Source organism: Phallusia mammillata, chromosome 5 (assembly GCF_965637545.1).
Source record: "Phallusia mammillata chromosome 5, kaPhaMamm4.hap1.1, whole genome shotgun sequence".
Lineage (NCBI taxonomy): Eukaryota > Metazoa > Chordata > Ascidiacea > Phlebobranchia > Ascidiidae > Phallusia > Phallusia mammillata.
This window is the reverse complement of record NC_137256.1, coordinates 12,293,584-12,317,698: the sequence shown is the minus strand read 5'-3', so window position 1 is coordinate 12,317,698 and position 24,115 is coordinate 12,293,584. Positions and strand designations below refer to the sequence as shown.

Genomic DNA, 24,115 nt, shown 5'->3' with positions numbered 1-24,115 from the left:
AGTGTTTTTATCTTGGTAGTAAAGGGAAAAACCCTACCGTGGTTTGTAACTGTATGTACTTTTCCGCATTTTGACCTTTTATACAAGACGAAACTACGTGTTGTTCGTATAAATTTTGCGTGGGCTTACAAGAATAAAACTTGGCTTTGTGTTCTAGGGTTTGGTCTGTTGCATTTGCTGTTTACAGTGGTTTGTAATTCGGATTAATAAATAGTTGTGCATTACGCGGGACAGGAGATTTTGATTTTTTTTCGATTAAATGCAAATCCAGAATAAAAAAGTGTTGATTTATGACGGCGTGGGCTTACCTTGGTAATTGGTCCGAAACATTTTGCTAAGGTATATAATTATCAAAAATTAGGGCAGCAGATTTTTAACCTATTTACTTGTACAATACTTCCGTTTAAAGCGTGATAAATAAAGAAAAAAAAACTTTTGTTTCACAACAAAGCTAACAATAGGTTTAGAATTATGTTTTACCATGAACTTAAGTAAAAGAAAACGGTTGTGGCATACCTTGCACCGGGCAGGATAAATCCTAACAATATTACGTTAAACGTTTGCACAACAAGCAAACAAGAGGTGGCATGATAAAGCAGGTCTAATGTATGCAAACAGATTAACTGGCTATACGCGTTACTCAGCCCAAGTCAAGGATTAGGCCAAGTCATGGAGGCGCTGCGTCTAACCATGCACATAATGCCAACATTGTTGAAGCAACGTTGAGGTGCTGTTTTTAGCCGCGGATTAACATTTTATTTCTAAAACAGGTCAGACCACTAACCGAAATTGTTTCCAGAATGCTACTAGTGATAAATCGACGTTTCTGCTAAACTTATACATTTTTTGTTGTCAAGCGTCTCATCGTTTTAAGTCGGGAGACAAGCATTATTAGATTATGTACTTCCAGTTTATATTCGCTGTACCTAAACAAAGCATCAGGTCGCACGGGGTCGTTGAAAACCCATCAATTGTTTTGTAGAAAAGCGTAACAAGTTTTTCAATACTTTGCATCTGGCTACAAGTTCCTATTCACCAGCAAGTTTAACAGTTTAAATGTCTTCACATTGCAACACAAACAAAAACAAATTTACAGCTTTGGTCACTGCATAAAAATACAGGGTTTGTTACATTACTTAAGGATTTGTTGTTGCGTTAACTTTTTACTTTTGGGGTATTAACAGTTCTTTTCTTTTTGCCGTACAGTGTTTTTAAATCCTCTCTCGGTGTGCAGTTTAAGGTTATGTCGGAATTGTATCCACAACAAATAAATGTGTATTATTTTGTATCTGCTCACCATTCTGAATTTGTCTTCGATGAAATTTATGCGATGAAAGCGTGTGGGCAGAAATGAGACAGAAATGACTCATCAGCAACCGCGTAACGAAAGCAGGCCAGACGATTGATTTCAAGACAAAAAACACCATTTCCGTTGGCACTGAACGTGTGAATCAATTCAATTGAACCAAAAAAATGTTTCTGTGGATTTACACATAACAATATAATTTGGTAAATTTGTGGAAAGAAACTTTTATCGTGGATCGTATTGGCCTGAGGCAAAGTCGAAATAAACTTTTGTTCATGCTGTGTCGTCTATTCTAAAGTGCGCAGTGAGGCGGAATCACATCTGTTGCGAAAATGTCTGAGTAAAAAAGCTTAAAATCAGCTGTTAGCTTAAACAAAAAAGATAGCTTAAACAATGAGGCGAGTGGATTGTCCTCATGCTTCAGAGTGCAGTTGTGTTTGTTTCTATACATTGATTACCAGCCGTTTGCTGTGTGATCAAATAGTGGTTTGTTCTCAGGTCAACCTCATTGCCGTGCTGAAGGCACTTCCAGGTCGACGTGTTTGGCACACAAACACCCAACTCGACAATTCTGCAGCGAGCTGGCGCAACAAATATGTGGACACGAAATAGCGAAACGCGAACACACCTCTAGGAAACCGAATTGGGTGGTGTCCGTGGGCTCTCTTGCGTGCGCCTACCTTCTTTTCTTGATTTGTGGTCTGTCCTGTGATAGATTTTTCCCTCTAATTGTTCAACTTTACCGCGATAGCCAACTACATGTTTAGTTAACCGCTTTGGATGATTCGTTGATGTACTCTTCAAGGCAGCGATATAGGCTTGTCTTTCAGAAAGCAAATTTTGCGAGATTATTGCATCAAAAGACGGAAGCGGTAAACCACGGACTCCTAATTACTAGCCAGAGGCACTTGTTGCACAAGTTCGCGTCAATCAGGATAGAATTTTGCAGTAGTGTAGCCGCATGTGTAACATTTAAATTGTGAAGCGGGTACTTCAGAAAACACCACGTTTTAGGTGGGGTGCCGTAAGTTTACTATAATCTTAACTGTTTTGCTTGTTGCAGAAAGTGTACAAGTTGTGCTGCGTTGAGGTCACAGGTTTACCGTAGCTTTGTGACGTAACAATGCACATCTTTGAGTGGACATCAGTTGTTGTATTGCTTGCATTTCTTTACCATGCACGGTCTGACAACTCAGCAGCTGTAAAAGATGAAAGAATATCGCGACATTCTCGTCAAACCAGAGGTAAGTAACGAAAAACTCAAATACGACATTCTACGCGTTACAATGTTTGTGTACTCGTGTTTCTAGAGTTTTTTGATGATTTGGTGTTTATAGATTTGAAAGATGTAACATATATTACCAAGCACAACGTTACATATACATAGTTTGTGTAAATAACCTTTTCGTTTGTGTATTAACACTATTGAGTTGTTTGGGTTTGGGTCACTATAGTACAAGCACTACATAAAGTGATGGCGCACTTTCAATGATATTAATTTTGTGTGTTCTGCGCAATTCTTTAATACCTGTTTGATAAGACTGCAGTGGACTGAAAGCTTTCTTTGTGTATTTCGGATTTTCTTATCGGTTTCCCACTTTAGCGTATCGATACTGACTTGTGGTTTGTTGTGTATTGTGCAAACGCCATAGTTAAGTGGACATGAAACAAGGATGAAAATGCATCTTTCAAACGTTCATTAGATTAATAAAGCTTAAACGAATTTGCTACACCAGTGTCATTTTGCCAGACTTGTTTATTTGCTTAATCTCCTACTGGGTTCAGGCAAGAGCGAAAAACGCTTTGTAATCGGCCCCTGTATCTTTAAACACGGGAGAGCATCCAAATAAACGTAACGCTGCAAAAGTGCATGACGAGTCTTAAGATGCTTGCTACCTCTTTTTCGTTGTGGCCGATAGAGCGGATTCATGTTTTTGTGAGAGGCAAGTACCTCTTATCCCAAAGAAGCCACGCGTTTTAAACTTTTGTTTGAGATATTAGAACACCATTTTTCCTAGTCGTCAATAAAATGACTCTTTCATCGCAAACCGCATTAAGAAAAAATGCAAATAAACATAAAATAACGTCTTAAAAATAAAGTGTTTGCAACAGGTTTTTACACTGTCATTGGTTTAACCAAAAAATAAAGCTTCCAGGTCCAATGACGGAAGTTTAACACAAAAAGTGCATGAATGACGACTTACTGTTGCAGTTTTTTCGCAACGACAAACTAATTAACGCCCAGAGCCAAGTTGTAGTTTGTATATGTTTAGAACACAATGTCTTGTTTAGAACACAATGTCCACAATGTGGCCAAAAAAAATTTAGCACTCGGTTTTTTTTTAAATTGCAGCTTGAGTTTAAGCTACTTGTGTATTTGGAGATTAGCGTTGGTTCATAATACGCGTGGGTGGCCGACCTGTGTTGTTTTTCGTAAATTGCGGCGGGAGAGAAGTTTTTGATTACGCACTGCCAAACTCGTACGTTTAGTACTTGCAGACCAAATGGTCTGACTTTCACTTGCTTTGTTGAAATAACACGCAGCAAGTTTCCAACAAAGCTTCGGTTGTAATACGACACTTATAGCTGCTAGTGCCTTAACACAGATAACCGGCCCAAAAGCTCAGCGGAATCGCAAAAAATCGTATGAGTTTTGACTTAGGAGCACCGGCACATAGTGATTGCGTTTTGTTATGACCTCGTCGTTATCTTACAAGTACATCTCGACAACGTCCGGTCGATTTGCAATTCTGCGAATCTGTCAAAGTTATCTAACACGATCAGTTAGTAGCAGGTCAATGTGGAATCGTGACATTACATATATGTTCCGATATTCTTCCGCTTTTCAACCGTTCTTTGTACTTTCTTTATGTACTCTTTTACTTTTTTTATTCATACTCTTTATACTTATGCAAATCCTTGATAGTGCCACAATGTAGCAACAAAACTCTGGACAGTATCGTACATGGAAACCCGATATATATCACACAATATATTTATTGATGCCGCCCCGGGCCGAAAAGACAAATCATTTGACCCTATGCCTGTCGTCGGAGCCAATAAGTAGTTTTAGATTGCCGGCGGTACACAAAATGAATCGTGTATATTACATGTAATCAAATGTAATACAGATCATTTGAATCGTATTTGTACTTTGGCGCAGTTGTTACAGTCCAAAAAAACATGCTCAACCAATCATGGGCCAAGCGAATTTGACCCAGATATAATTGACATTATCTTTACTGATGTAGAAACTATAAATTTTAGCCGGATTCTTTCCTGTTGGGATTTTATGACATTTGCGGTCTTTAACTTGCCGGTTCCTGTGATCCAAGTATTCCCAAAATGTAGTCTGATATTCTCTGTGACGCATAAACCTTATGTCGGTTTCAAGGGAAACCGACGTGATTTCACTGTTTTCGATAGAGACGATCAGAGTAAGTGAGCTAATCCATCCAATATAGAGATTTGCGGGATTCAATCTGTCTACACGAAGTATGCGTTGCCCTCGCTTGGGATTCATCTTTGGTGTACAGCGTGATTGACAAGCGTCTTCTTTGGGAGTGGCGTCATTGTTCAGCCCCTTGACCCCTATTTTGCTTTGGGACACGAGATTTCAATAACACAGCTTTGCCGTTTTAAAGCTGTAAGTTTTCACATTGTACGTTTTGGCCCTTCCGAAACTTGTACATTAAAAAATTGCAATAAAATTGTATTTTTCGTTCACATTAGGTTTGTAATAACAATACTACATTTCGACTTTTTCAAAAAGCGTTTTTCTGTGAATTCTTGTGGGTGCATGTCCTTTAAAAATGACGATGTTCAATCTATTAGTGGAGCTGTGTTTGGATCCGCTGGGATTTGTAACCACAAATCGAACAGGCAGAGGTGTCATAAACTTATTTAGATCGACACCAAACAACAACCATTGGTTGTTGAATGACGAACCTCCCTGTAGCAAACGTTGGTTTTTCTTGGAAATACGTTTGTGGAATATGCACCAAACAGTTTTTGCTGCAACCATCCAAAATGGTGACGTAAGGGACGATTCCGGCTTTGCTCGCCCGCCAGATAAAGCGATGCTAGGAGCTCATTCGCCCCATTTGCTTCTAGGAATGTGCATCAATTCACCGTTGCTTCGGCAACATAGCCGTACCTCTTATACGAGCAGTGCCTCTCTCCCGTTTGTCTATACGCTGGTGAATTTTGTTCCCCTAAAATCCACTTCACACATTTATATGTATTTACATGCTGCAACGAAAGACGCGGTGGTTTGGCGCCTTTGCTGTAAGTCGCCTTGAGATCTGTGTCGAAACATAAATCCTTCCCAATTTCGCTCTTTGAAGTTGTACACGACCCTATACTGTTTGTTCATTACTTACTTACAGAAGGTGCTGTTTGTGTATTTTTATCGGACACCAAAGATCTGGTTGCGCGTTATCGAAATTCGGTTTCCTGGGTTTAAATTCGTAAGGTTCACCGCGTGGTTTTGACGCTGGCACGGGTTCTTAGTTTGACGTATTTGTACAAGCGTTACGCTCGATGAAATGGTGAAGGGTATGATTTCCACCCTACGGTAATCTTGTGACAGCAGAGTTTATCGTTTGGAACGAGCGCGACCAAACTAAATACTCCAAACCTCAAATACATGGCTGTGGGTGGTATATACGTGTCCTGCTGTCGAAAACTTAATGTCTGATTAAAAGTTTGTGAAACGGCTATTTAAAAGTATTTTCAGTACATTGCTGTATGCCAGGGGTCCGCAAATACTTTTTAGCTCGACCCTAAAAATTTGCTTTTGAAAAATTTCGTGACCCAGACCCGAAGGTCTCGCGACCCACCATTTGCGGATCCTTGCTGCATGCAATCACCAATATAACTTTAAAACGTGAATTTGTACTTTTTTTTCAAATTCGATGCATTAACTACATTTTGCTTTTTTGCAGTTCCCCGGCCTCGTGGACTTGTCCTGTATGACATAAAACCAACCAGCTTTCAGGCGCGATGGATACCACCAACTCGGTACTAAATTATTGTAATCTTGGTAGGCACTGATTTGCGCATTAGCGGTGCTTTGACAAATTGAAATCCGAGCTTTGTGTACAAATATAGGTTTGCTAGAGGTGCAATTTTTCCCAAATCACTTTTAGGCATTGTGTTGACGAAAGAAGGGCTTTGACAACAACGCAGACTGTAATAGGTTTTGGAATGCTTAAAAGCGACGCGTTTCTAAATGGTCGAGTGCGTCACTTCGCCTTTTCGACTATGTACTTAAACCGCAGTCTTGAAACGGACAAGCGTTCGGTCATGCTTCTTATCTTGTTTAGCAAACCCAAACTAAATCCATGTTTCTCAACGCAGCGACATTACTGGAACGCACATTGTCATTCGCGAAGTAGGAGGCGACTACTCACAAGAAGCCACAGTTCGGCTAACCACGAAGTCTGTGACGCTAACTGATTTGCAACCAGGCAAAAAATACAACGTTCTGATTTATTCAGTACAAGGCAACCGTACGAGCGGTATGCTTTTGTCTACCGCCACAACTACATTAGGTAAGTTTCACAAATTACCTATCAATCCGATATCAGTCTTGACATTTCGGTTATTGGCTTGCTTTTACGCATACCTCTGCCCCTAAAAATAGCAAACGGAACCAGCTAGTAGGTTAGGCAGCAAAACGCTTTGGTTGGTTCATTTAAAGTCTAACCCAATTTTTTTGCTTTTGGATACGCACTGCACTTGACCCGGCGATGAAAATGATCTGCTCGTATAGTTGTCGACCTTCCCACGCTTGCCAACTGTCAGTGCGGGGGTATCTTTAGCTGTAACCATGCGAAACAACAACACCGGTACAATTGTGGGATGTAGTGGAGGTCCATTGACCCATTACAACTCAGTAGGCCAACCGCAAGTATCATACACACAAATTGGTCACATTTAAGCACGTTAACAACAAATATGATTTTTTCTTGCTGGTGTATACGAAGTTCTCGGCTCACACACGTATATTTATGGCTGCCAATATGTGGACCGCATTGGCCGCAACGATAAACGACTCTGATAATTCTACGATAGCTTTTGGAATATCACCAATTGTCGGTGGCTGTTACATTGGGCTGTTTGCTTTGACCGCGGCGCCCTAAACGATACTAAAATCATCAATCAACATGTCACTTTCAATATTTGCCGTCGTTTGGATCGCTGTATTTGGCTTCTGTCGGAGAAGCAAGATGAAACGGATTTCTCCATTACCAACCACCATTATTAGATACGATTACGGACATCAACTTCGCAAAGTTTGGACGACCTGAGTTTCAGGCATGAAATACCAAAAGTTAAGTTCTTCGCAACATTACCTGACAACATCAATCGCAAGTTTGACACTGCGGTAACACAATCGCTCGACAGCCCCTATGCACGTGGGAAAGGTTTTCATGGTTCGTTGAGCTGCAGCGGCGCACAAAGCGGTCTTTTGTGATTGCTGGCCCGCTACCGTCCGATATCAAGCGAAGGGAAACATCGAATTGACGCCACACTCGAAACGCCACAAAAAGCCTTTGTTTCGGTGCAATTAATACGTTTCGTTACACGCAAAATGTCTTGCGTCTCCGGTATACAATCTTTCAGCTTCCAGTGGCGCCCGCCTGCGACCGCAGGTGTTTGTAATTGTAGCAGTTTGGCGCACCTCCCTTACACAAGCCCGGTGTGAAACAGTTTATTTTAAGATGTAAAGACATGCTTCATTGGTGAATTTTATCACCACGTCCGCTGTGGTCGAGTACTTGTGATTCGACAGGAAAAGTGTGTCTGCCATTAAGAATTGACCTGAAAAAAACTCTCGTGCAAAATATGGACGGATATAATTGTGCATGTTTAAATGCAGTTAAAACAATGTAATGAGACAAATGCATATGTTATGGTTCAAGTTTGAAGTTAAGCTAAATTATTACATGCTGATCCACAAATAAGTGTTATTGACATATTTATTTCCAATCTTATAGGTCAAGCTAATTATTGACATATTTATTTCCAATCTACAATAATTATTGTTATGTAGTTGAAGATGTCAACGTGGTCGAACGGGTTCTTCTAGAGTCTTCTGGCAGGAACAGACGTCCGCACGTCGATGGTGCTCCTGACGATCTTTTGGACGTTTCGTCATCCAGCATTAGTCGCGCGAAAGGATCGATTACTTCACAGTTGGACGGCGATGCAGGTACAACTATAACTGTAGTGATATGTTTCATCTAATCTGTACGTGCGCCGTTGCTAAAGTAAAAAAGTGCATGTTGCCTATATACAGAGTTAGTGGTTTTTAAGGAGCTCGTTTAAAAACCATCAGAAACCGATTTGACATTTTAAGTAATTACATTTGTACTCAAATCTTTTTTGTGTAATTACCTAATCAATTTTACTTTCTGTAGGAACGGGCTCCTCCCGACGGGTAGTGGTGACTCATACCTCGAGCGGAGGTTCTTCCTCTTCTTCAAGTGGTGATGTCGACCTCACCGGATTCAGGAGGATCGTCAACTCGCAAGGTTCCGATGCAGGAGGTTCCAACTCTAGCGGTTTTACCTCAAGTCGAGTTGTTACCACTCACACTGGAAGTATGGGCGGTGGAGGTTTTGACTCAGCTGGTTTTGCTTCATCAAACTCCAGTGCTGGCGGCGACGGCAACTCTGGTGGGGTTAGACGGATTGTTACCACTCACACTGGAAGTATGGGCGGTGGAGGTTTTGACTCAGCTGGTTTTGCTTCATCAAACTCCAGCTCTGGCGGCGACGGCAACTCTGGTGGGGTTAGACGGATTGTTACCACACAAGGTGGAAGCTTTAGAAGCGGGGGTTCCGCCGATGGGGGATCGTTTTCATCACAGATCGTAACAACGAGTGGAGGTGGCGGTACAGGCGGCGGAGGTACAACTTCCCGGAGGATAGTGACCACACACAGCTCATCACAGGGCGGAAGTAGCAGTAATAACACCGACTCCACAATAAGGAAAGTAATCGAGACACAGCTTGGTGGTAGTTCTTCTTCGTCGTCCTCAAGTTCCAGCAGTTCTTCCTCATCTGGTGGTCAAGGCGCAGCGGGCACGGGTCAAGGGTCAACTCGTAGCGGTATAAGCTTAAATGAATTCGATGGAGTTGGAATCGCAACACAGCCCGATGGTGTTGTTGGCAATGGTTGGTTAAAATTTCGTTTATAGAATAAATGTGTGAAATGTCGTAACGTACTATAGGAGTCAGCTTGTGTAACAGAGTGGTGACCAACAAATCTGCCTTCACTTATCAAATATTTAAAATACACTCATAAAGAGCAGCAGACGCCCGGCATAAGTTTGATCTTCTATTTTCGAAACATACATGCATTCTTAAATATATGAAAAATATATGAAATTCAAACAACCAGATGAGGACTGACGCTGATCGTCTGTCCCTCTTCTTGGGTATGTTTAAAAAATTAAATATAATTTGTATTTTAGGACAATATACAGGTTCTCAATTATGAAAATTAATTGGACTTTAATGCATGCTTTGTTAAAACCGTTTGTAAAGCTATGTTTGTTTATAGGACAAGCTAATGGGGGTGGCATCATTGAAAGATGCAAGAAAGCACAGAAGACGGATCTTGTGATCTTGACTGACGGTTCATGGAGCGTCGGTCCTGACAACTTTGAGAAGATGCAGAACTTCCTTGTTAGTTTGGTGGATTCGTTTACAATCGGTTTCGACGGTGTTCTCGTGGGAATCGCGCAATATTCAGACGACCCTAGGTAAGGGTTCTAACCATATTCGGTATTTCAATGTCGAATACATTGACGTGCAAGTTCGTCAGCAAAGGAATTCCTCCTAAGTCTTAGCCTAAAAGTTCAACTGTTCTTGCTGAAAAAATATTACGCGCGACACCAGAATGACGTCAGGATGTCGGGGATAAACATCAGGGACGTGCGTGACGTCATTACTGGTTTCCTACCATTCACCGCGACGCGTTTTAGTCGCTTAACGTCGCTCCGCAAGCAGGCTAAGCACCTTGCTATATCCTTCGGACATGAACAACTTCGAATATCCCATTGTCTTCAAATGAGGTGTCTGCGTTTAAACCTCAGTTACAACTTTACTGCAGGTTCACTTGAGATAAGACACCGTTCTGGCCGCAGAGGCATTCAATCTGGCGCATATATCGTAAACATATTGTTTTGGGTTGACACAGACCTGCGATAAATGTGGCCAGTGTAAAGCGGGCTGACGCATGCGCGCGCTTTCGGAACAACTGCATGGAACGTTGATCAAAGCCCTTGTCCTCAATTATGTTCCAGTCAAGCCGCGCGATCCACACAAGACGCAAAAATTTTAAAATTGCATTCGAATTACTACGAATCGTACATCTAACCACTTAAAGCATTAGTTGTCTACACAACTACACGTTTCTCCGCGTGTATGCTACTGATGCACTGAATACACCTAAAAATTTTACGAAAGCTTGTATAGATGATTTGATTCGAATCGCATATGTTGTTCATCCAAGTCAAACGGTTCATAATTGCACTTCATACTTATTTTATGACGTATAAAATGTGTAGTCCATACACCATTTTGTGAAATGATGGTTTCAACTTTTTTTAAATAGTAATTGACTGAACTAACTAACCACGCCCCGTGGATATGTGTAATTACTGTATTAGTTTTATTTTCATCCGAAATTATTACACCCACCGACCTAAAATCTTGATTTGTACTAAACTTTAGGGTTAGTTCGGTGCTTTGTCAGTTGACTACTAAGTCATTACTAAGTCAAAGCATTTGCCTTACCACAATAGGTGTTCCAAATTATTTTTCAAAAGCCCAGACGTTGTGAAACCTATAGTAACTTGGTTCGTGTTTAACGGGAACATCGACTAGTAAATACCTGTAAACTAGTAGGTTGCAAAACTTTAAAATGTTGGGCAAAAACCTAAATGTCACCAAAAACGAAATATTTTGTCTTACTAACACTTTGATGCATCACTGGTATATGGACTGGCATAACACTGTAAAGCATAACATTTTGTTTACACAGGACGGAGTTCAACCTTAATGATCACGTGAATAAAGATGATCTAATCGCGGCAATCCGTAACATCCAATACAAGGGAGGAAACACAGCGACGGGACGCGCTCTGGACTATATTCGCGAATATCTCTTCACTGCTGACAGTGGAACCAGGCGAGGTTTGTGTTCGTATGTGGGTTATATTTAGTGCTTACATCCAGGTGTTGGGGAAGCGCTGACGAAAGGGTTCACGTATTTTCCAGACATGTTTTCGTTTTATGAAACCGCTTGATCTGATCCATACGCTTTCTTTTGGTGTCTTTTTGACGTAACTCCTCGTTATGGTTTGATCCTTGCCTTACTGCTGAATTCATGCGTTTCTATGCACTGTCCTGAAAACAAGCAGTTAGGCGCACGCCACTCGAATAAACACGTGAGATAATAATTGCAGGTAAGTGTGACAGGCAACGCTTTAAATTTGACATTTTGACGAAGTGTCCGCGTGCCACCATTTGGACTAAATTCAAAGAATGCGCGTCGGTTTGCATACCTTACGACTACACAAGCTTGCAATCTGACTTACATCAAGTGTATTGTAAGGCAATATATATATATATATATATATCTTCTAGTTCTGGTTACATGTTTTCACGTGTGGCACGAAACTGCAAACGTAAATCAAATTACGGTTTTGCCTAATGGACTTGCATTGTTATAACAGGCTCTTTTGGCGCAGTGTTGATCACAGCGTCTTTGTTTGCCAAAAAAGGAACAGTAGGTTTCGAAAATTTGCCAGAAAATCGTTTAGGTTTCATGCCTTTTTGTCAACGACTGTGTTGCTACGAATCTCTTGCTTGTAATTTGTGTATACAACACGTTGTCTGTCCTCAATTTGGCGCAAAAGCCGCGCAGACAACACAGCACGATTGTCGTTCTATAGCAACACGTCAAGTTTGTATGTATAAGTCAGGGAACAATTTTCATTGGACTTTCAAATGTCATCTTATTTTGTTTAGAGTTTTGGTGTGCGCTCTTACTTTGGGGTTTTAATGAAGTATCGCATGTCAGAAAGAAAACCTAAGGGCAATGCTGGTGCACTGTAAGTGTAACTTATTGCAAAACCAATCAACATTCCTTTAGCAGTGTCAGTGCACTCAATCAAGCTCATTGGAATGTTAAGCTAGGGAACAAAAATGAGGTCAAGGGTTTCGTGTTCTAAAAACCAATTTATATATTTATAAGCGAAATTATGAATGGTTTGACCCGCACAGCCACTGTTCCCAACTCACAAAGAATACTTGTATTGCTTCGTTTATGTATTTTAAAACTAAATGCAAACACATTCTCCCCACGACAGGTCGAATTACGACCAGCCGTTAAGCACTTAGCATACCTGTTAGCTCATGCGGCTTACCTGGTATGCTATTTGCTTGCTTTGTAGGTGTCATAAGGTGGCAATCGCCAAGGGGAAACAGGCCGTCTAGTTAAAGTATAAAGCCGTTGTCGAATGTCATCGCAGCGGTAAATGTACTAAACCTTGTCACATCGACCACGAACAAGCTTACCTTGGTTGCAATTCCCAGCACGCGACATAGAGATAAGCTATCTTGTGTGTGAAGTCACCAAGGTGAGCAATGCTTCTCTGGCCATGTGACACAAATAACAACTGACGCGGACATTCCTGAGCCGTCTCCTATGCAGTGACTCTACTTTATCTGATTCTATAAATCTGTGTTGTATAAAGCATCTTTTGTTATTTTCAGAGGTGGCAAAGACCGCTATTATCATTACCGACGGCGAATCAATCCTCGATGACGTCACCGACCCGGCTAGCCGTCTGAGAGCCGAAAACGTCACTGTGTTTTCCATCGGTGTTGGCAATGCTCTGCGGTACGTGTAAAGAAAATTGTATTGCTTTACGTAATCTGTAATCTGGCACAATTATTTGGCCAAATGCACCAAAAGTTTTAACAATTTTGTTAGCAGAGTGTTTAAATCGTTGAAAACTTTTGTTTTTATAAAAGACAGAAGAAAAGTGTAATGTAGGCATAAATTCATACAAACCATGAATAAGCCCTGCGTAACAGCTGTCGGTTGGTTTGAACCACCGCAAAAGTTTCTATCTAAACATGCGCCAACCAAATTAAAGACCTTCGTTCTAAGACAGCACCGCAAATGCCATCTGCGAACACTCGATAAATGTCTAACTGGATGGCCACAAATTTATGCTTTCTGCTCAGGTCTGAATTAGTTGACATGGCGTCAGAACCAGAGGAAGATCACGTGTTTTCGGTGGAGAACTTCGATGACATTGTTGACATAAAGGACAGTCTTCTACAAGACGTGTGCAAAAACATAGGTAGGCTAAACATGGGTATGCTGTAAAGTCATGTAAGGACATTACCATGGTATCGATTTCAATTGTTGTCTTTCCCACTTGTTTCTATTTTTAAACTAGCACTTTTCTTTGGGCACCAGCAAATTACTGTCTTGTAACATGTAGTTTGGTGATATTTAGGGTTGCATAACGTAAAATCGTAATTTCATGTTACAACTGACTTCTTAGAACTACCAATCGGTCCTAATTCTTTTTCTTTTATGGCGAATTTGGAAAAGCAAAAATTTCTTGTGCGTTTTAAGTGATCTAAATATGCTTTTTCGGAATCATTCTAAAAAAACTCTTAACACAATAATCACAGCAACATTATAAGTTATTTTTCATATAGAAAGGTGAAACATATCAGAAGTTTAATAATGCCAGTTTAGTAGTGAAAATAACGGCCCAAATAGACGTAAAAGCTTCATCAGTGATATGAAGGCCACATCAGTTACACCCGTTTATATACACTTGAGTCGCAAGAAACGGGTGTAACTGATGTGGCCTTCATATCACTGATGATTGCATGATCACGTTTGAATAATAAAGCATGTCGCTTTTTACGTGTATTTGGGCCGTTATTTTCACCATTTTACTTATGAACAGATCCGTATATATGTGTTCCAAAATAATGCCAGTGTTTTTCAACCTTTTTTGAACCACGGAACACTTTATGCATTAAAATAATCTTGCAGAACAACAAACGAAATTTTATAATGATGCAATAAAACTAACTACCTAAACCCACATTCTGTATGGTTCAGCAGCAAGAGGCCCTTACTATTACATACTTATTACTATACAATGAATGAAGCAAATCATGATTGAACATTTAAACTGGTAATAGTGAATAATTACTTTCATAAAAAAATTATTCAGGCACAATGTTCTGAACCAGTGATTTATGACCGGTGTTCCATTGAACAATAATAAACCAATACATTTCTTGCGGAACACATGACGATTTTTCACGGGGAACACCGGTTGCTATTTGTTAGATGCGGAAAAAAGTTTTACGATATTGCTTACTATTGTACACTAAATTTAAAAAAAGATTTTTATATTTCGAAAGCAGGTTGAAATGCAAGTTTAATGTTGCAATGCACTGCACGAATTGCACTCCTAATAAGTATTTCTTGAACGCACATCACTATCTGTTTGGTAACCTCTACCCGTTAATATTATAATGAAGTCTTACACCATAGCCCAGTCGAGTCAGTCATCCAATAATGTCTGGCCCGATTGGCCACTCGGTCAGACCCACGTCTCAAGTCCAATCACGGCAACACTAAGGCAATCGTTGGCATTGTGTACAAACAAGAAGTTAGACTTATATTTAAACATTGAGTTTACACGTCTTTTGCGAACACTGCCCGATTTTCTTTGAAACCAAAAGCATGTGACCAATGAGTCATTCCAGCAATTTTCCTAATTTACAGCTGTATGCCGTACTCTGGTTGTCCCGGATCACGGTTCGTTGACTTGCGACAACGTACTTGCAACCCAGGGCACTAAATGTATGTTCACCTGCGACTCGCCCACTTACGAATTGAACGAATCCGGCGAGGAAGCTGTGAGAGTTTGCCTCCAATCAGGCGTCTGGGATCGACCGGAACCCTCGTGTATCCGTAAGTACATTTTTTACATCGTATTTCCTATTGTTTAATATAAATAGCAATATTTAGCCGATTAAAGCGCGCTGGCTATAGCAAATCTCGAACACTATACAAAACGCAACTAATACGTCTGAAATTATTTATTTTCCGCCTCGTAAAAGGTTTGTGTTTCCAATGCGTTATAGCCAATGCAGCAATCAGGAATCATATAACATACAGATACTTTGTTGTATCTTCCTGACAAATTCCTTGACAAAAGTTATTTTTTCCAAACTTTTGGCTTCATCAGATACAACGAAAGCCAATAACAAACATTTTCAACGTTGTCGTAAACACGGACGTAGTGCAACAAAGAGCAGTGAATAGTAGGGGAAGTAGAAAATACAGGCGACGTTGACATAATGTTCGTGCAGAAGTGGACATGCTAATTAATATGTATCGGAATGCAGAGAGTTTAAAGATATTTTTTGTTGTAAGGATTTTCACCTTTTAGCACAATTAAAAACGTACGTGTGTAAACAGCCAAATAGTTGGACGTATGTATTGTATGCCACCTAAATATAACTACCTAATAAAAGTAAAAGTCAAACACTAACTAAAGGAAATATTTATTTCCGGACTAAAATCATTGTTCGACAGTGTTGTAAAAACAATTAATTTCGCTAAAAATATAAAGGTGTAGTGTACTCGTCCTACTCCATATGTATTTTATCTTTCAACTCTCTGTCATTTCTAGCGACGGTATGTCCGGACCTTGAGCCGCCACCAGACGGCAGTTTGAAATGCTCAAAGGAGAATCGCATCGGCAGTTTCTGCAAGTTGAGATGCAATTCTGGTTTCCGACCTTTTGGAACAATCTCCGCAAGGTGTCTCACTAGCGCACTATGGTCGTCTGCAATTACTGGTGGATGCGAACGTAAGAAACTTTTCCTCAATATAACTATGAGGACTGTGTTGCACTGTGTTATATATCAGATTTTCAACAGATTTTTGCCTGTTCACCACTTTTCTCATTACAGATAACCTTAATCTACTTTAATTAACTTTTGTGCCTAATTTTTTGTGTAACCTTGCTTACAAATTGTTGGCATTTTAAGACAAAGAACCGTGCAAAACATATAAGTTTAAGCTATCAACCTACAATAAGAACATCTCAAAGATAAAAAAAATATGTTACTTTAAAACTTGATGTTTTTAGTTATCACCTGTCCGGAAGCAACCGCCCCCGTAAATGGTGACATGATTTGCAACAAGGGCAGTGACTTTTCCTCTGTCTGTCGATTCACGTGTGAAGAAGGTTATGAGATGTCAGGCTCAGTCAAATCGAAATGCTTGAAAAGCGGAAAATGGGGAAAACCGTTTCCCACTTGCAACCGTAAGGTTTATTATTGTTTGACTGAACAGGGTTGCAACCACTGATAAATCGGTGTTCTAAGTGTCCGATGTGCTGAATTTGAAAAAAAAAATTAGACATTATTATTGTTGATGAAAATCGAATGTTGCTCAAGCTAACCAAAATTATTTTCAAGTTGTTGATAGATTTCAAATGAATCTAACAGTAAACTTTGCAACAATAAATTATGTGAAGCTAACTTACAAAATCTCTATGTGTATATATTAAAATCAGTTTATTATTCTGATCTCTTCCCCGTGTTTGCCAATACAAATTTTCATGGATACACACCTATTCATTGTTCACCCCACAAAACCTTCACATCCTATTTTTTTATTTTTTCGCCAAATTTCTGATGGATTTTTACAGTGCAATGTATCTTTGTGCATAGTTATAACCTGTCCCACTTTGAGCAATCTGGAGAATGGTGAAGTTTCATGCAGTTCTTCATATGAGTATGGATCCCGCTGTAGTTTTGTGTGTTCGGCCGGTTACCAGCGATTCGGGGCATCGTCAGCCACTTGCGGCGGTGTTGGGTCGTGGAGCTACTTCCCTGATGGCGACTTCCCGGTTTGTCAAAGTAAGTGAAATGCTTTTCAAAACCTGCGATCTAAACGGTTTAAATAGACCAGGGTGGTTAAAACTAGTGATGTACCGAATCGGCGAAATTTCGATTCGGCCGAAACCGAATACTCGGCGGTTTTGCCGAATAAATTCGGCCGAATCAACCGAATCATTTGTGACGTCACGCGAATTCGTACCCTACGCGTTTGACATGAAAACATAAGTTGATCTACCAGACAATAAGTGCAGAATGGTTTTGTTTCGTCCTTATTTTAGTCCAGTGAGGTATAACATTGATTGCCAACCCGACAATGATTTACTGATTTTCGTCTGCAGTGGGAAAAGCGACAATGTGTTAAAAAATATAATGATTGACGCGATTTCGTTGGTACTAAGCAGAAAAAAACACGTATAACACTTTAAATGAGTGTTCGTAAAAGATTCGGTTTCGGCCGAATTGCAACAAATTATTCGGCCGAAACCGAATCTTTGCAAAAGTGGCCGATTCGGCCGAATAAATTCGGCAAACCGAATATTCGGTACATCTCTAGTTAAAACCCTACGGCCTGCCTGTACATTTTATGCGACCCGCGAACATAGGTACTTGTAGGAGCAGTTGTAATGGAGACCGAGTGCTGGTAGATGTGCTCTATGGTAATCTGCTATTTAGGTCTCAAAACTCAATTCTCTTGATCTTGGACTACCCTGAACTAGACCATAGCACTTAGGTTTTGAAATTCTAAAATCTTTGCAAAAATATTATATCAACAAGTAAATTTACTCCAGTAGCCTATTTCTTACCTCCACTACTATAAACTCATCAAATAAAATATCAGGGTATGAATAAAATTAATAGTTTCAACAAGATTGCAACTTGTCTTTGGTCTGTTTTTAATGTAACCTAAAACGGTTTAACTAGATTATTTATCTAAAAATTCCTGTGGAATCGTACTATCACAATCACTCAATCAGGCAACACAACCTTGTATATTTTTACAATGCGATTTAATATTCAGTCCTGCTGAAATAAGCTGTTTGGCGGATACGTTGTGGTGATCTTTCCATTCCATTGCCCAGTGATTAAATGCATCAATCTGAAATTCATTTATTATTTATTTATATTAAGCTATTAACCTGCAGTCTTTTCATCCTGCCAGAATTGATCGTTAGCTACTGGTTTATTTTTTCAACTACAAAATTGACATTGTAATTTGTTTTAAAGGGCTTGCGATCTAAATCTCAAGTATCGCTTTCACGTTTGTTGCGCCTTTATTCTTGTTGCACTTCTAAAATCTCATTAAAATTCGCATCCTAGTCTTATGATCCCGTTTTCGGACATTTAATGGAGTGCAAAGCGACAAAGCTGCGAAAAAGTTTTTTTTAAAACCTGTTTGGCTCTTTTGTGTTGTTGCAAAGCAAAAAGGAAACAGACTTGATGTGTTGATTTGTTTCGGGTGTCAATATAAAATCGTTTTAACGTATCGTTTAGTATAGCTTTGTTTGAAGGTCAAAAACAACTACTTGGAGGTCAAAACATACAAAATCAAAACATACAAAGCTTCGCGTGTTTTTTTAATAAACATAAACCTTTGCCTGTATACAAGACATTTTCCACTTGACAAAAGATCCTGAAAGATAAACCGACCCCTGCCATAGGGTTATGCTATCTTTTTTGAGTTATTCCTTTTATGCTTATTTGCAGGAATAATGTGCAACGATCACCGTCTCAGTAGTCACGTACGTATGACGTGTACAGATGGTTCGTATTACAACAGTGATTGCAGTTTTACGTGTGATGTTGGATTCGAAATGTCTGGAGCATCGTCGTCAATATGTCGAGGGTCCAAAACTCCTGGGGCTTGGACTCAACCACCTCCAGTCTGCAACCGTAAGTTCAAGCAGATGGAATTAAACGTTTTTACCGCGTAATTTTATAATCTAATACTTCACACCACAATTTCTTTCTTTTTTTATTAATAATAACATTCTCTGACAAAAAACAAAAATGCCAGAGAGTTTGGGTAATTTAATATTCCTGAATAATATTTCTATCAATACAAAACGTTTTGACGCAAAAATGACTAAGTCTATGTTGAAAAAATATTTTGCCTTTTCCGTCGTTTATTGGGGTAATACAAAACTAGACATGATTTCCTTCGTATTAACTTGCATATAAAGTGCAACCAACAACCAATTATTATCAAAAACCCAACATTTTGATTTTGAGAAATCCAACACTACTGTTTGAAAGAAAATATCTGTGCAAACCAGTGTTTGTTCGTGCAGAAATCACATGTCAAACTTTGGAGCCTGTTCCCGATGCGCAAATTATCTGCAGTGATGGAAACAACTACGGTTCAAGATGTAGTCTTCGCTGTAACGAAGGATTCCAATTGACCGGCAGCAGTCTCACAACCTGCGGCGTAGAAGGGTTTTGGATTGGAGTTCTGGCGCTTTGTGAAAGTAAGTTTTATGTCATCAACTTTCTACTAACTTGCTCATGATTGCACTTTTGTCACCGCATTGGCTAATACTTTTGCGTAACTTATGTTATTGTTTCAAGTATTTGTAATAACCGATGCTTTTACGTGTATGTGACAATTTGTTTGTTTTTGGCACAAAGACAAGCTTTTAGGTTTTGCTTTTAGCTCCTGCCCTTGATGAACGCTTTGAAATGGCAAAATATAGATAAGCTTGCTGATAAGCCTGAAAATCACTTATGCAAACTGACTGAACTTGGGGTGTTTGCTCACTATGCCAAGCACACTATACTTATTTACTGGATCACTAACATATCGCACGTGGTTTGTTTTACTGCTTTCCTTAATTAAACCTTGAGAATTTTTAAACCTATTTCATGTTCGCAAGCGTGATTTGATCGCTCTGTTTGTTGGTACGTGATTAAATCAATGCCCACGTCTAAGGTACTAAACCAAGTAATTTTGTTATTTTTTCGCTCGTTGCGATTAAAGGAATCTTAAAAGCTCGGAACATCAATTAGCGAATACCATTTGCTCTCTCGGGCAGAGATAAACTCGTTTGAAGCCGGGCTCATATGGCCTTGGACAAGCATCTATTGTTTGTTAAACCTTGGCCGACGCGCTTCTTCCAACCGCTATGAAGCCACGAAAATGTGCCTTGCGCATGCTAATAGCCTTGAGGGCAATCTTGCACGACTGTGCGCCCTTTACCGAACGCTAAACCAGACCTTGAAGCATCGCTATAAATCGTATGCTTATTGGATTAGGTTATCGAATTTCACGAGCAAAGTATGTAAAGTACCTGCTGGCGAAATATGAAACGTATGTTTCGCATGTACTGATGCATCTTCAATTTGATCATAATTTTTCCATGGGACAATTAGTTTCAATTTTTAGGTTTGGTATTGTAGCTCTAACGCAACCTTCTGGGCTTTTCACGTTTACTAATACGTGCCTTGTATGGGCGTATCAAAACATGTCGGCGAGACAACTGTTTTTACAACTTTCTCTGTTGATATTAGCAATGCCCTGTGCAGCATAAGGTATAGTCGTAACGCAAACATTGCGCAAGTCGTGTTTGGCTAGGCAGTCTTAGTGTTCGCTTCCTTACTGACTAAAACCTACAGGGAAGGCGTGCTGTGCCAGTAGACCGCAGAGGCCATATTTCTGCTTCGGGCGCTGTTAACTGGGCTGCCCATGCGTAAATAATGACAACGGAGCTGCATAAATTCAGGCGCCCAAAATGCTTCGGTTTTTGCTCAAGCCGAAACCTAAAGCTGGATAAGGATCGTCAGACCGCGAAGGCGAACGGGCGTGCTGTTAGCTTGTCTACTGGTGCGCGAGATAGACGAGTTGCTTGTCTTGCGGAGCTCGCCTGAGCACACCGCTGACGTCCAGACAACGCGCGGGTTATCCTATTATAGTCATTGTCTGCAGGCGGAGGCGCGAGAGAAAGTTTTTTCTCAAAGTTTTAGCTGGAAATAAGAATTTGAGGATTAGGCAACAATTCTTTAGCGTACGCTTCGAAGGCAGTAACAGTCTTGCATTGCCAGCGTGTCTAACCGTAAGAGTGTGCGAATGAAGTCTAAAACAGTTAGATTAAGCGTTAAATACTGCTCAGTGCAACCGAGGTGCCCAGCGTCACTAGGGAGCTTGTTTTATACTCATACAAAGGTTGAAGCTTGCAAGTATCGACAAGTTCTCTCAGTGGGGCTAGGTGGCTTAAAGCCAACGCAAAGTTTGAGAATACTGCTTGAGAACGAGCCAATGTATAACATCAGAACGTGTTTACACATGATGGTTTAGATACCGACGTGAGAAGAAACATACCCTGGTATGGTTTAGTAATGGTGGATTGCACATCAGCGTCATTTGCTGACATGCTGGATTGCAACAGAATGTCGTCTGGCTTTGTGGTTTCAAGGTTCGTCCTACAGCCTGGATGCGTAGGCCGGGTTGCCTCAACCGCAAGCGCCTGGTGTCCGTTTTCACCTTAAATGTCCTTTCGCTATTGGGTCCCATTTTTCTATTGTTAGGTCCTGTGAAAACGCACGTACCGAATTTGCTTAAAATTTACCATGTACGGGGTCAAATTATTGCACAGATTCAAATACATGCAATGTCTAACAAATTGTGACCATTTTTCTTGCAGGGATCACATGTGACGAACTGAGCCCGATCAGCAACGGCGAGTTATCGTGCAGCGACGGTCGTAACTTCGCATCAGAATGCACTTACACTTGTGATGTCGGCTACCAGCTTGTGTCCGGGTCCAGATTCCGACGATGCCAAGCGGACGGATCATTCGACGGCGTGGCCGCTATTTGTTCAAGTGGGTAAAAAGGACAGACTTTACGGCATCGTCAACTTGTGATTTTTGTGATCTGTCGTTTGGTGTTTGATGTTTTTAAAGTAGAGTTATTATGAGGTATATGTTTTAATGAAGGTATGTTATGACTTGGGACGACATGCTCTACCAAGGCTTTAGGCGGTCAAACCCAGTTTTAAAATTGATAATACAGCGCATAGTTTTTGTGTATTTCATAAATAGTTACGATGTTTCTTTTTAACTCTAAAACATTCAATTTGCCCACCATCAGTGTCTATCCTTTTGATTCTCTTAGCCGTAACAAAGCTGGTATTCACATTTTTCTGACATGAGACCACGCGATTTTGAAAACTTTTTCGCTTAATGCTCTATCTCCCACAATCAATCCACACCGCTTCTGGCGCCATAGACACTCCGTCAACGTAACGCACACAGTCACCGACTGATACTCTCTTTTCAACCCAGACCGACCAGTTTTGCCTACCCAATGTTTTGCACTGTCGAACTTGATCCCAGGAAAAGGCAGACTGCCAATAATTGTATTTACCCTGTTCATTGTTGCATGCAGTCCAGCAATGTCTGGGTCTGGTTTCGCCCGCCAACGGAAAAGTCGATTGCACGGATGGGGCAAATTACGGATCAGTCTGCCGTTACACCTGCAATTTGGGCTATGAGCTCGATGTTGAATTTAGCGACAACGGAGTCCAGCGACGATGTGGCGATGATCTGCAGTGGTCCGGACGACAGGCAAAGTGTCGACGTGAGACTTTGCAGATATTTTTTTGTATTATTACGGTTTATTGTTGATTAGCCTGCCTGGAATGAATTAACCGGCTTAGCGAATAAATACAGCAGATTTGTATGTTGTCACATACCTTTGATGTTGGTGCTTTTCACCACATTTTATGCGCGAGCGCATATCCATTTCTAGGATCTGCCCTGCAGCGTTAGTGCTAACCAACAATAACAAAATAACGCTCGGAGGTCGAATTTGATTCGGTGTAACGCCTCTGCAGGCTTGGTAAACTATGAAATTGATGTAAACAACGTCTGGGATTAAACTAATTCCAGCTAAATGTGTATCACAATGTCCAACTTCACTGTGTTGATGTCAAAACCTGGAGCGCCTGATAAGATCATTTGCAAATTTCTAAACCTGGGTAGAACGATTTCCTATTCTCCGTGTTTTACATTTTACGCATAGACAATAAAGTATTATCCCTTTCACAAGACGACCCTAAATTTCGTACTTTATATAACAGATTGTTTCATGCTTTGCATGATATTAGTAATTGCTTATCTCAAACAGAAGTCTACAAAAACCTTTCAATACGGTTCATTAAAAAATATGTTATTATTAACCGTCATATAGCCTAGTGGCACATAAGAATTTGCATAATAGTACGTAATTGTCTTTTTGAAGAAATTTGGTCGTTTTCCAGGCCCTTATTACGTTTTTCTCCAACGCTTTGGCAACAACTTAACTAAAACACAGTTGTTCCGAAATAACAGTGATTCGATGCGGCGTACTGGCTCCACCACTGGATGGCAGCATGCGATGTTCGGATTTTGACAATTACGGATCAATCTGCCAGTTTGCCTGCAATGTCGGGTACGATTTGTTCGGATCAGCGGAACGTCTTTGTCAGGAAACGCGCGTGTGGATTGGTGTTGAAACAAGATGCGACCGTGAGTATCTTATTGCCTCATCCATTCCTTTTCTATGAATCACTGACCGCAGCCAGGCTGGAGTCAAGACTCCTTGCATAGGGCCTCCTTTCTCTTGTGGATTTATTGTATTTTGCGATTCGATGTCAGATAACATATAAGTTTAAGCTTCTTTAGAGTCTGATTTAAAGCAGGTTGTTAACAGAACAATAATGTTCTTCGGTGTGAGCTGTATGTTAGGCCTTTTTGGTGACGATTTGTGACCTAGTTGAGTTAAAGTTATCTCAAACAAACCGCGTAATTTCATCGCATGGTCTTGTTTGTCTTGTCACACACCTTATAAAAATGGA

At 40.3% G+C, this 24,115-nt stretch overlaps 1 protein-coding gene across 1 annotated transcript in view; it reads left to right on the top strand.

The window, feature by feature from the left end:
* The first annotated feature begins 2,429 nt into the window (after positions 1-2,429).
* The window catches only part of LOC145229560 (complement receptor type 1-like), a 105,739-nt gene continuing 84,053 nt past the window's right edge, over positions 2,430-24,115 (top strand). Inside the window, exons 1-18 of the mRNA XM_080094914.1 lie at positions 2,430-2,550; positions 6,253-6,328; positions 6,668-6,861; positions 8,367-8,525; positions 8,734-9,492; positions 9,881-10,082; positions 11,366-11,517; positions 13,102-13,228; positions 13,579-13,697; positions 15,155-15,343; positions 16,068-16,247; positions 16,530-16,706; positions 17,116-17,304; positions 18,991-19,176; positions 19,575-19,751; positions 21,921-22,100; positions 22,666-22,857; positions 23,610-23,786. Of these exons, the coding sequence (XP_079951040.1) occupies positions 2,430-2,550; positions 6,253-6,328; positions 6,668-6,861; positions 8,367-8,525; positions 8,734-9,492; positions 9,881-10,082; positions 11,366-11,517; positions 13,102-13,228; positions 13,579-13,697; positions 15,155-15,343; positions 16,068-16,247; positions 16,530-16,706; positions 17,116-17,304; positions 18,991-19,176; positions 19,575-19,751; positions 21,921-22,100; positions 22,666-22,857; positions 23,610-23,786 (3,556 nt within the window). The remainder of the gene's footprint in view (positions 2,551-6,252; positions 6,329-6,667; positions 6,862-8,366; positions 8,526-8,733; positions 9,493-9,880; positions 10,083-11,365; positions 11,518-13,101; positions 13,229-13,578; positions 13,698-15,154; positions 15,344-16,067; positions 16,248-16,529; positions 16,707-17,115; positions 17,305-18,990; positions 19,177-19,574; positions 19,752-21,920; positions 22,101-22,665; positions 22,858-23,609; positions 23,787-24,115) is intronic.